This window comes from Petaurus breviceps, unplaced genomic scaffold (genome assembly GCF_028583685.1).
Source record: "Petaurus breviceps papuanus isolate PSGF00001 unplaced genomic scaffold, PetGlider_PUasm1.0 90775, whole genome shotgun sequence".
NCBI classification, from domain to species: Eukaryota; Metazoa; Chordata; class Mammalia; order Diprotodontia; family Petauridae; genus Petaurus; species Petaurus breviceps.
The window spans coordinates 1,616,853-1,629,423 of NW_027187342.1; the positions used below are offsets into that span (position 1 = coordinate 1,616,853).

At 35.2% G+C, this 12,571-nt stretch overlaps 1 protein-coding gene across 2 annotated transcripts in view; it reads right to left on the bottom strand.

The window, feature by feature from the left end:
- Positions 1-12,571, bottom strand: part of SLC23A2 (solute carrier family 23 member 2) — a 116,445-nt gene that overhangs the window by 29,842 nt on the left and 74,032 nt on the right. For both annotated transcript variants that reach the window (XM_069068880.1, XM_069068881.1), the window contains 6 exons: positions 11,504-11,602; positions 9,511-9,627; positions 6,040-6,197; positions 3,381-3,469; positions 2,193-2,260; positions 917-1,098 (listed from right to left, as the gene is read on the bottom strand). In XM_069068880.1, coding sequence (XP_068924981.1) covers positions 917-1,098; positions 2,193-2,260; positions 3,381-3,469; positions 6,040-6,197; positions 9,511-9,627; positions 11,504-11,602 — 713 coding nt within the window. The remainder of the gene's footprint in view (positions 1-916; positions 1,099-2,192; positions 2,261-3,380; positions 3,470-6,039; positions 6,198-9,510; positions 9,628-11,503; positions 11,603-12,571) is intronic.

The window sequence follows — 12,571 nt, forward strand, 5'->3', positions numbered from 1 at the left end:
GTTATTTATGTCTCATACTAGCCAGCAGAATGTAAACTCTGTGAGGGCAGGAGCCATGTGTCGTTGGTATTTTATTTCCCCCATTGCCAAGTAAGAGGCTCTGAGAAAAGCAGACCTTACTTAAAAGTATGAAAAGTGAAAAGATGAAAGGAAAAGTATGTGACTGAGAAACATTTAACTTATGACTAATCTGTACATAAGAAAGGCCACTGCTCCGCCTATTCTCATGAAGTTGTTATCAGAGGACTCACTGAAGCTGTTACAGTTCTGTCCTTCAAAGGCTAGCCTGGGATTCCATGCTTAAGGCTATCAATAACTATCCCTGAGGCTAGCATACAAATAATTACATTATTCTTATGGGAAAACATATTCTAAGAGCTACAAACAATAGGCTGAAAAATAAACTTTTGGAACAGAAATAAGGTCACTTCTGATTTGAGGGCTGCCAGGCGGGTGGTAAGAAATATTTCCTTTTTGATTTTAGGTGGTTTTATGCTTAAATTCTGACAAAGAGACAATTCAGCAAACATCTAAATTTCTAATATAAGCAAGATAAATTAGCTTTCCTATGCTGATAAGCTGTTAAACTGGATGTACCAACAATCAATAGGAACACAGATTCAGAGCTAGAAGGGACCACAAAAATTATCTAAAGATCATATAGATAGTTAAGTAAGAGAGCCAGGATCTGAAAGCAGGTTCCTGGCTAGTGTCCTATCCACTATACAAAACTTCCTGAATATATTTGTTTTGTTGGGATCAAACACCACTCTATTTATTACACAGTACTACAAAAAATTATTTTCTACAACCAGAAGGAATTTTACTTTCCATGATTACTTTATTTAGAAGATGAAGGCTTTGTATTATCATAAAACATTGACATTTCAAAAAACAAATAAGTAATTGAACTTACAGCATAGCTATGCCCCAGTGTTTCCCTGCTCTTTCTCCTGCTGCTTGGAAACCAGAAAGACCAATCAGGGCCACTGTTGGTGTAATAGTCAAAGGTCCAATATACTTTAGCAGAGCACCTGGCAGGCCAAGGAAGCCAATTACGACTTCTATCAATGAAGACATGATAATGGCACCTTGGATCTGAACCAAGAGATGAGAAAAGATATTATCAACTATTCCTATTCCCTCTCCTCTTTTAAATGCTGGCTTTGTTCTTAAACAAACGAACAAACCACAGAACCCTGACAGTTATTTCCTGATTAAAGAAAAGCAGACAGGCATAACTAACCAACACTCTGATGATGTATGCCACGTTTGGTACCTGAAGTTTCCAACTTCCCTACTATAAAAAAGGACATATGCCACACGCTCTGCGAGATGTATCAAGTGCTTTCCTCACCACCACTTTGCAGACGCAGAATCGAAGGCCCAGAGAAATGAAACGCCTTCCCTATGTGGTCACAAAGTTAATGAATCACAGGGCTGGAATTTTAACCCAGGTCTTCTGACTCCAGCACTCTCTGCATTATAATATGAGGCTGGAAACTCCATAGCTCCCAAACTTAACTGAATTCTGAAAGGTCCCCAAGTACGACATCCACCCTAGCGAGATGTATTTGGTGATACATCTGGGTGTACTGCAGCAGGGCAGGGCACGAGTTCATGGCAAGTTCATGGCAAAACTAGGAGAAATACAGAATTATTGAGGAAGGGGGCTTCTAACACAAAAGAATGTCTATGCAGACTGTGCAAGCTGCTTTTCTCAGTGTAGTTACCTGCTTTTTGTTTGATAGTATATAAGCATCAATGGCATTACTGGTGCTACAGTCTAACCATGAATAATCACTCATATGAGGTGATTCGGAAATCTATTGGAAAAATTTTTAACAGGAAAGAGGGGCTATGATTTGCAAAGTACAGATCCTCATTCTGCAGTAAAACCTTCTGGACAAAACCAGGTGTCTCTATTTCACTACCTGTTTATAATGATACTCATAAGAACTGGGAAGAAAGCTCAATTCATGGGGCTTGGTTTTAAATATATTTTTTATGTGCTATCATTATTTAAATTAAATATAATTTTAGCAAAGAATTTTAGCAACTGAAATGACTAACAAGTCTCTCTAAAATAACTGTCATGTTTACAGAATGCCGTTATCAAACTTGTTGCAATGTAATAGAAGTTTAAGATCGACAATAAGAATGAAAAAGATAAAGTACTGCATATTTCTTACCTCTCGTATTCTTGGATACCAGATATGCTCAGTATGCAGTAATGTTGTTTCATTGGTAACTGAAAGATCTGAAAACAAAAAAAGAAGAGCATTTTATCTCAACATTTGGAGAAATGCTGCTTTAATATGATTCAATTAATTTTAGTATTTTAAAAATTACCTCTGCTTTACACATAAATCTAAACCCACTGTTATTGATATCATAACAGTATGGCTTACCATGAGCTGAATTCACAGCATTAATATCAGATTAGTTAACTTGTAGGCCAAATCCTAATTTTCAATAAAATTAATGGAATTATGGGATAATTTACTTTTCTTTCATAAAAACCAACCTACAAGTAGCAAATTTAATTATACTATGGTAAACCATTATCTTACTGAAATCTTAAGGAATTTGGAAAAGAAACTAAATCAAATGAATGATCTCCTAGTGATTTCATGACAGCAATTCCAGTAGCCACCAAGGAAATCAAGAAGACAAAATTTAGCTCCAAGAACCTAAAAAGGTAATCTAAGACTACATGTGTGAAGAAGACAAATGTCTGGTTTTGATATGTTCATAATTTCCCTACCTTCTTCTTAAGCTGATCAAAATATTTAAAGTTATTATAGTTATAAAGAAAATAAACATTATTTTAGGAAATTTACATATTTCAGAAAGTATTATTCTGATGCAAACAATACTACATATTCATAATTCCTCTGAAATGAAACTTTAGCAAGAAAAGTGTCTCACACGCTTCTCTATTACACACACAAACATGCATGTGCACTCTGATCTAACTGTACCTTTTCCTAAATCTTCTTGTACAGAAAACCTGAGTCATAGGTAAATTGCATTCTTAAAAAGAATAAAGATGGAAATGACTAAGACAAAGAAAAAAGTGGATAAAATTAATAAAGTATTTTATTTGAATTTAAAGAACTATTTACAGTAAATTTTTCATATATCATGATTGCATGTAATTTTTTAAAAGTTTAAATGTTTGATTTTTTCCCCCCTATCAAAATGGAATCTCATGGGTATATCCAATGTAGTATTTATTCACTTCATGAATAATACATTTCTAGGCCCTAAGAACTGGCAGCAAGAAGAAAAAGGAAAAAACTATGCTAAGGATAAGCATTTTTTATTACTTAGTTCACAGGGTAAAAATTAAATATTCTGAAAAAACAGTAAGTTACCTGTAGTATTACATTTCCATTTATCAAGAGACAAGATAGCTCGAGCTGGGGCCAAAAATGCAAAAGCACTGGCCTGAAATAGAGGTAACCTGAAAGAAATGGAAACAAAACCATAAACATAATATTAAAAATTGAATAATAGCATGACAATATTTATTTTCTAAAAATTCAAACTAAGCATATATTACTTGGGACAGAACACATGAAACTAGAAGCACTTAGAGGGCTAAGAATACCCAATGTGCAGAGGTGTCATACCTGAATGAATGGTTACTGGCTCGGGCTAACCCAAGCAAATCACACTATACTGTCATCTGACAGGGAAAGTAAATGCTTGACCCAATATCTCTCCCTTATCACCTTCTTTCTTTCTCCTTCAGGAAGATGGTGCTATACACTGCTTCCCTCATTTCTTATAAGACTTAGAGTCAGAAAGGATCAGAGATGTCATAGTCTAAGACCCTTGTAAGAATCACAGAATTTAAGAGGTGTAAGAGCTCCCTGTAGCCACTCAGCTGAATTCATATATGAAAAAAAAAATCCTCACTACAATAAGACCTCACTAGATAATAAGTAAGAGTGGCTAGGTGGCATAGTGAATAGAACACCAGCCCTGGAGTCAGGAGGACCTGAGTTCAAATCCAGCCTCAGACACATAACACTTACTAGCCGTGTGACCTTGGGCAACTCACTTAACCCCAAGTGCCCTCCAAAAAAACAAAAAAATTAAAATTAAAAAAAAAAAAAAAGGTGGTCATGAAAGGGAACCCACTAGCTAAGGCAGGCTATTTTACTTTTAGACAACTGTTAGAAAGACAGCCAATGTTCTGAATTCCCTTGTAATGCTAAAATCTATGATTCTATATATAACTCTATGTATATATAATATCTGAAAAGAAATTTGGCAAAACAGAACATAAAAGAATTAGGAAAGACTGAACTCATTAATTCAATATTTGATAAATCCAAGACCATAAAGTACTTAGAAAAAAATTCCCTATTTAATATAAAAAGATGGAAGAAATTAGATTTGGACTAATACCTTACATTACATGCCACAATAAACTAAAAATAGCTATACTATCTGAATTATTATACCATTAAGAAATAGAAGAGAACCAGATCAGATAGTTAAACCTCAGCTAGAGGTTAGTGAAAATAAAGATTTTTCTTTCCTTTTCAAATTCATGGACACAATAAAACCAAGCCAGAAACCAAAGGGTATGAGCTACTCAAACCATCTCATTTTAAAGATGAGAAAATTGAGACACAGAGAGATTGAGTGTCTTGGCTATGGTCACAACAAATACTAATAATCGGAGGTAGAATGTGAACCCAGGTTCTCTTACTTTAAAACCAAAGTTCTTTCCACTATAGGAATGATGAATGAAAAATGAGTCCTATGAAGTGGTCTCATTATTCAAATTCATGCTGCATATTCCTGTTGGGATGTAATCAATGACCACATTTTACAAAATTATACCTTTGAATAATGAGAACTCAAATACTAATGAATCCTGTGAAGTGGGATTCATTCACATTAAATGAGATCTGTCTGTAGATGATTAAAGATAAGGGCAAAGAACAGATGGAGACACCAAGATGCTTTAAGAAAATCTGAGGTGAAAGAGATTGCTTAGCTGGCAAAACTTCAGAGAAAAAGCAGCACCTGATCTGATCTGTGGAGGAAGAAGTAGATTCCAAAAGACAGTTATGAGTACAGAGAACACTTGATTCTGGGTGGATGTACTGGGATAAGGAGTACAGGGTGAGACAGTGTGTGAAGAAGGTATAAGCCTAGAAAGGCAAGATAGAGTCAGAATGGACAAAACCTTAAATGCAGGGCACAGAGGTTTCAGGGCAGGGGAGTGTCATGATCCAACACAATTTTCTTCTTCATCTCAACTACAGGGTTTTTCCTTAACCATTAACCTAACCCATTTACCACTTGGGCATACATCCCTTTTGATACAATTACTGAATGGCAGGAGAACACACAGGTCTGTCAGAGCCTGAGCTATTTCTTCCACATTTTTTAGGCCTTTGTCATCAATGGAACTCTGTTAAATACTATACTAGGGTAAGGCTTGGATAAAGGTTTAGTTATGACTCTCCCCGAAAAACTAACACTCAAAGTATAGTCTCTATAACACTGCAATTTTATTATAAAAAACTCATGGAATCAGAACGCACATGCATGTGTGCACATGTATTCACACATGTATGCACACACATTTCTGATACTATCCACGCATCCCTCAGTCTCTAAGACACGTAACAATATTCATCTCCTAAAGTTCTTAAGCTCAGCTGCTTTTACAAAAGTAGTGGGAGAGCTAGCCACATCACTGACCTGACTTAGCCAGTTGAGCTTCTATTTAAGGTCCTAGGTCACAGAAGTATGATAGTGCTCTAGGTCCTACATACAAATGCATATTCATAAAAGCTCTGGATACTCCTTTCTCAGTGTCTAAGCTGTCCAACCATGCTACCTTGCCACCTGCTTAGGTCAATTTGAAATCAATTATTTGGCAACCTGATGTTTCATGACAGCTCCATTGCATTTTATCATTAGCAGGGCCACAGTATATATTTCATAAAACTATACTGTGTTCCAATGACTAATTTAACTGGAGCAGCTTAACATCCCATATCTTACCTGCATCCAAAAGTTGTCTGTAACAAAGTTGTGATCCCCACACAGAAGAATATGGTCCCAATAAGCTGACTTGTAGCCCACTGGTCATATCCAACACACATAGCATCAGCTAGCAAGAAGGGCACTGCTATGGTACCACTGAAACAGGTCAGATAATGCTATAGACAAGAGAAAAACATAAAGATTGTTTTTAAAACGATACATATACACAACACATACACACCCATCAGTGTTATAATTCTGGCTTAACTCCCTGCCCCACTTCTAATTTAAAAATAAACTAGGGCTAATTCCTTTCAAAGTTTTGATTTTTGATTCTACTATTAGAGAACATTTAAACTAGGTGATAACACAGATTTTCTTGTATTGTTGTAAAACAAATGACATCTAATTAACCATCCAGTAACATTTCCCAAAAAAGCAGGTGGAAGGAAAGGAAAGGAAAATTTGAAAAATACATTCCTGTAAAAGACTGTCACAGAGTTAACATTAACTGTTTATGGAACAAGAGGCAAATTATTTTTTGTGCCTCGGTAATTCCTTCTGGTTCAGTATGTTTAGAGGAGTGAAAGAGCATATACTAAGATTATAAAGAACATGATTTGGAGGGGTGGGGAGGGAGATGAAAAGACACACTGTCATTTTATCTACCTATATAATCTAGGGACCTCAGGGCCTTGCCATCCACCTCACTGCAATATTCCTAGGACTTCCAGATCTTTCTACCTGTCCTGCAACTGTACTTTCTTTTATTTCTTAGTTCTCCAATTAAAGTATAAACTCCTTGAGAGGAAGAACTGTTTCAATTTTTCTGTTTTTATCCAAAGCACTTAGCACAGAGTAAGCATTTAATAAATTCCTTTTCTCTTAAAGAATTCATTCATGGGAGATACCTGATTGGAAGACAGCCTTTAAAGTATTATTTCACTTAACTAAAACAAATGCTTTTTTATAACCAGCATGCATAGTAGAAGAATATATTCTCTACATCCTTCTATCAACTGCAAAAATAGCAAAATGTGGTCCAGTGTTAATTAAATACTGCTTGTAAAAGCCTACTTATTCCCTACTAATAACCTCATCAAAGATTTACTGACCTTACATATAAATGATATAAATACTCTGCATATATGGGAAAATAAAGACACATCTCAGCAGTTCCTTGGTCATTTTCTTGGTCATCTTTTCCTAGCATTACTTGAGGTCTACGCCCTTTCACATACCATGTGTATCACTCCCTCAAGCTCCTCACAAACGTCACCACCAGAATATCACCAACATATACGCTTGGCCCTTCACCAATCATTAGTTTCTTTGGAGCCTTTTCTACTTCCCTTCTAAGCACAATCAGGACCATCCTTGATAGCAAAAAATTTGTTATAACAAATTTCTGTAGATCTTTTCCACTTTTATTCTGTTTATTATCATCCCTCCATTTTCATTCTTAAACATTCTCATGGGACAACTATGGTTAGTTGGATGTCTTGCCCAAGTTTTCTTTAGAGTGGTTTTGGAGTAGTTTCCACTTCTTTTCTCTGCTCTATGAGCCAAATGATGATCAAAAATAACCCATCATCTTTTTTGCATGATTTGATAAATAAGTTTACATTTTAAAACAACATTGCCTTTGTCATCCATCGCTCTTCATCTAGCAAGTGAGTCAAATGTTTGTTGACTTAAGAGGGGGCTTTCTGAGTTCTTTTGGTATTCATGTTGTGTCAGCTGATCTACATCTATTAAACTTCTTTAATAAAGGTGAGTGGTTTACAGACTTCTGGATTTTCAGTCAGGAAGACATGAAATCAAATTCTTCCTTCAACACTTATTAGCTGAATGAAGCAAGTCACTTAAATCTCTCTAAACTTTAGTTTCCTTATCTATAAAATGAGAGTTGGACTTGATGGCATTTAAGGCCCCTTCCAACTTTTACAACCTTGATTTTTCAATGTCAATATCATTTCAGTTATCCATTTCCTAGTTTTCAATATCATGTTTAAAGAGTCCAAAATTCAGTTGCTCCAACTGTATGCCACATTTTTTTTTCATTATTCTTTCTTCCAAAATGGAGTTACAAAAGAGGAAATGGTAGAAAATTCTACAAAGAGTTCAGTAAGACCCACCAACTTAAATGAATATATACTGTGTACACTCTGACATTTGATTGACCTTCAGTATATAGGTGAAAAAAGATAAGGACAGTGAGGAATATTTGGGAAAGTTGGGTTAGGAAGAAGGAATATACGAAACAAAAGACTTATACACTATAGAAAAAGTACTGGACACCACAAACACCAAATTAAATCTATTTAGTCAACAAAAAACTATTAATGTAGGTGCTATAGCTGAATCCGTTATCTGTGCCCAGTCAGACCACAGACTCTGCTTCAGAAAAGAGGTTAGAATTTGTAAAAAGCTAAAAGAATATTACTACTATTGTTGCATAAAGAAAGGAATCTGCCTACTTCTGAGAAAATCCTGTACAATTCTTGAAATACTGAGATTTTTTGTGATAGAGGAAAGAAAAAGCAGTAATTTTAGAATGGATTATTTGGAAAAAGGGAAGGTAGTAAAAACAAATTTTGCTCATTTCCACTATCAAACTATTACCCCACATCATCTAAACATCCTGCTCCACCACCCTTTTCCCCTCTTAGAAGAAGTAGAATCAGGGCGGCTAGGTGGCACAGTGAGTATTGAGTCGGCCCTGGAGTCAGGAGAACCTGAGTTCGGATCTAGCCTCTGCCACTTACACACACACACACACACACACACACACACACACAAACACACACAAAACTAGCCATGTGGCCTTGGGCAAGTTACTTAACACCAATTACCCTCCAAAAAAGCAAAAAAAAAAAAAAAAAGTAGGATTGTGAGGTTAATGTGAACAAATTTGTAACAAGGCCAATAAGAAAAACTGATAAATACAGGTCTCATAGAGGAGGTTGGAAAGTCACCTTTCTTTGCTTCTTCATTTTCTTTTCTACACTCTTCTCAGTTATCTTTCTTTTCCTTCCCCTTTTATTATTTGCCTTGCATCCCTGTACCTTCTTTACATTCTCTTCTTTTCTTCCTCCAGATTTTTCCATCCTTCCATCACAAATATTAGAAATTTGCCATTTTATAAAATATTGGCATGTTTAATTAAATTATTTAAGCAAAAAATAAGAATATATACAATAATAAATAAATCAAGGCATTATGTTATGACAATAAAAAAGCAAAACATTTAAGAAGTGAATAGTAGTACTAATTTCTAATCATATTTAAGAATCTTATCTGTAGGAGCAGCTATGTGGCACAGTAAATAGAGCACTGGCTCTATTTATTTATAATAGAGTCAGGAGGACCTGAGTTCAAATATGACCTCAGACACTTGACACACTTGTTAGCTGTGTGGCCTTGGGCAAGTCACTTAACCCCAATTGCCTTGTCTTCCCCCCTCAGGGAAAAAAAAAAGATTCATACCTGGAGTCCTAAGAATATACAGAGATACCAAGGAGGTACATCTTCTATTGTATAAATCATATCTGTTCTCTGGGGATCTAAACTTCCAGTGCTGTCCAATGTTTCTGCAAGAGAACTCTGTAGAATGGAAGAAGAAGTTAATCAGCATTTTGGAAAAATAAAACCCTTGTTTTGGGTTAAAGTAGCAAAAGTTTAAAGTGACCCATTTGACTACTAAAAAAAAAACAGCAATAAAAATAAAACTTATAACTTTAAATGTTACTATCAAATATCAAATCAATTCACAATTACCCTAGGGAAGATCATTCATATATGAGCCAACCCTTACCTTACCAGTCAAGAAATACTAAAAAGTCCAGAGAATGCTCACCAACGTGCTTGGAACATCTTCTATGAAAGATCTGCATCTGGGCATGGTGGTACATGCCTGTAATCCCTGTATTTATCAGACAGAGATTGAGATCGGCGGGTAGCCTCAGTTTGGGAGTTCTAAGCTGATTAGATGCTCACAATAAATTGGGCATTAATGTGATGCTTCAAGTGAGCCCCAAAGAGTAAAGGGGTATAAGGTTAGCTACATAGAACTAAACTGCCCCAGAAAAGAAAGCATGTCAAAACTCCCATGCTAATCAACAGTGGAACTGGGCCAATGATTAGTAACTGCACTTAGAACCTGGGCAAGATAGAAAGACCCAGTTTAAAAAAAGAAACAATAAAAAAGGAAAGGAAGGATCTATGAAAAAACACAGACAAGAACCATGTAGGACAATAAGGAATGGATCATTTTACAAATCACCCAAGTGGGCAGAGTATCCACATAGATAAGATTGTGGTTTCATCAATGTATCAAAGTATGAGAACTACTTTGACAAGAGACAGACACAGGAGATAACGTAAAACAAAGAAGATAACAGAAGGAGAAGAGAAAACCCTATGACACATTCAAGTCTGCAGAGCTTTTCTAAGTTTGCAGGAAAGCTACCTCACAGCCCTGTTAAGGAATGTGTACAAGTACTATGATCTCCATTTTACAAATGATGATGCTCGCCAAATATAAAGTGGAATATTAGGATTCAAACTCCAAACTAGCACCCTATGCAATCACGCTGTAGTGAGCTTCTATACTCAATATACAAAAATACACCCATTTATCCACATGCAAATGGACAAGCAAGGAAACTTAAAGAGTGTGTAGGATAAATGGCAAGTTGCTACTGCTGTGTGTGTGTGTGTGTGTGTACACTTATTTTAGTGGAAACCATTTTGGATGTATGTGCAATATATGTCTGTAGAGGTTAATTTTAATACACTGGTTTTACTAAGCAAAGTTAATTTTATACTATGCATTTTATTTTAAAATTAGAGTAAAAATGAAAATCCTTAGCAGAAAATTAAATAAAAGCAAAGGCAACATCAGCACCCTTGTACACTTCTGCTTTGGAGCTATTATTCCCTTAGCAGTAATAGCTGATATTTATATATAGCTTTAAGGTTTGCAAAAGAATTTCTATACATTATGTTACTTGTCTAACAATAACTGTGTGAGGCTGAGCAACACAGGTATTCCCTCCCTATTTTACATGTGAAGAAAATGAGACCCAGAGAGTTTAAATGACTTGCCCCATGGTTACACATCAATGAGTTAATGAGACAGGATTCAAACTCAGGTTTTCCCGAGTCAAAAAATCTGCTCCTTTCCAACACAAGATTTTGGATATGTATGATATTTTTCAACAATGAGATCAACTACATCAGATACCAGTAAGATGCACCATCTATAGAGAAAAATGAGCCCAAAAATTGGTGTCTTTTTATTCTATTTCTAGTCAGATTTGAAATATACAAAAAAGTAACATGTGTGAGTATATTTAATCAGAGAAGTTAAAAGGAAGAGACAAAGAAAAAGAAGAAATGAAGTAATTATCAACCAAATTCAAGAAATCTGCTTTGCTACGGAGGGAATAAAGGTTTCTTGTACATGAGAAAAAAATACCTTTTCAGCTATGCCATTTTCTGTGGTATAGATCGCCATTAGCTCAGTATCCTCATTGTCCTGTTCACCACTTGATGTGGCACCTCCATTTATTACCACCTAAAAAGAAATATTTCATTAAATTGTTATTTCAATTTATAATACTTTCTGTAAACAAATCCATCTGAAGCTTTTTTGCAAATCCTATTAGGACCAAAGCTGAGACAGGTTTTAAAGTTTGTCAAAGATCTTAAAATAATAGCTAATTTATTCTAAAAATGCATTGTGAAAATGTAAGAAAACCACCACTGTAATTTCATACAGAGTATATTTTATGCCAAACACTTTTTTTATATGAAACGGTAAAGTAAATATTCGTATCATTTTAGCCAAAAGTAAATTTTAAAATCCCCTCATGGGTTCTTACAAAAGCATATTTGGCTCTTAACAACTGTTCACCCACAAAACAAAACATTCACAGGATATGTGTTCCCTGCTAAGCGTCTCTGTTCTGTATCAACATTCATTAACCAGAAGAACATTATTGTTCACTACACTAAGTTCACTAATTAACTTGACTCCAGTTTTATTATTGAGATTCTGTTCCAACTCATACTATGAAGAGTACGTGACCTATTAAAAAGGTAAGATGTACGAACACAGTGAACTCTTCAAAAAATAAAATAAAAACAAAGCCTACCACCAAACCCACAGGATAACTCAGATCCAATTTTAAGTCCCATATTGGCATAAGCTAGCCTTCATTTTTTGCAATTAACCTTATGACTCACAAAACCTGAAGTAGGAATTTTACACATCTAATGCCAATAAGGAATTGTTGGAACTGACTGACAACTCAGATTGCTCCTTCACTTGTCAAATACCCAAGGAAATGAACAAATAAGTACTAAAATAAGCAATTCCTAACTTGTGAAGAGATTGAATTACAAAAGTTTAATTCTAAGTTAAATTGTTTGAAAACCAGAACTTTTCCCAGAAACAATGTTATAATGGGTAATGTTTCCCAAATCTATTTAACCCTTAGTCTATTTTGCGTCTCTTAACAGGATCAAACTGCAACACTAGAGA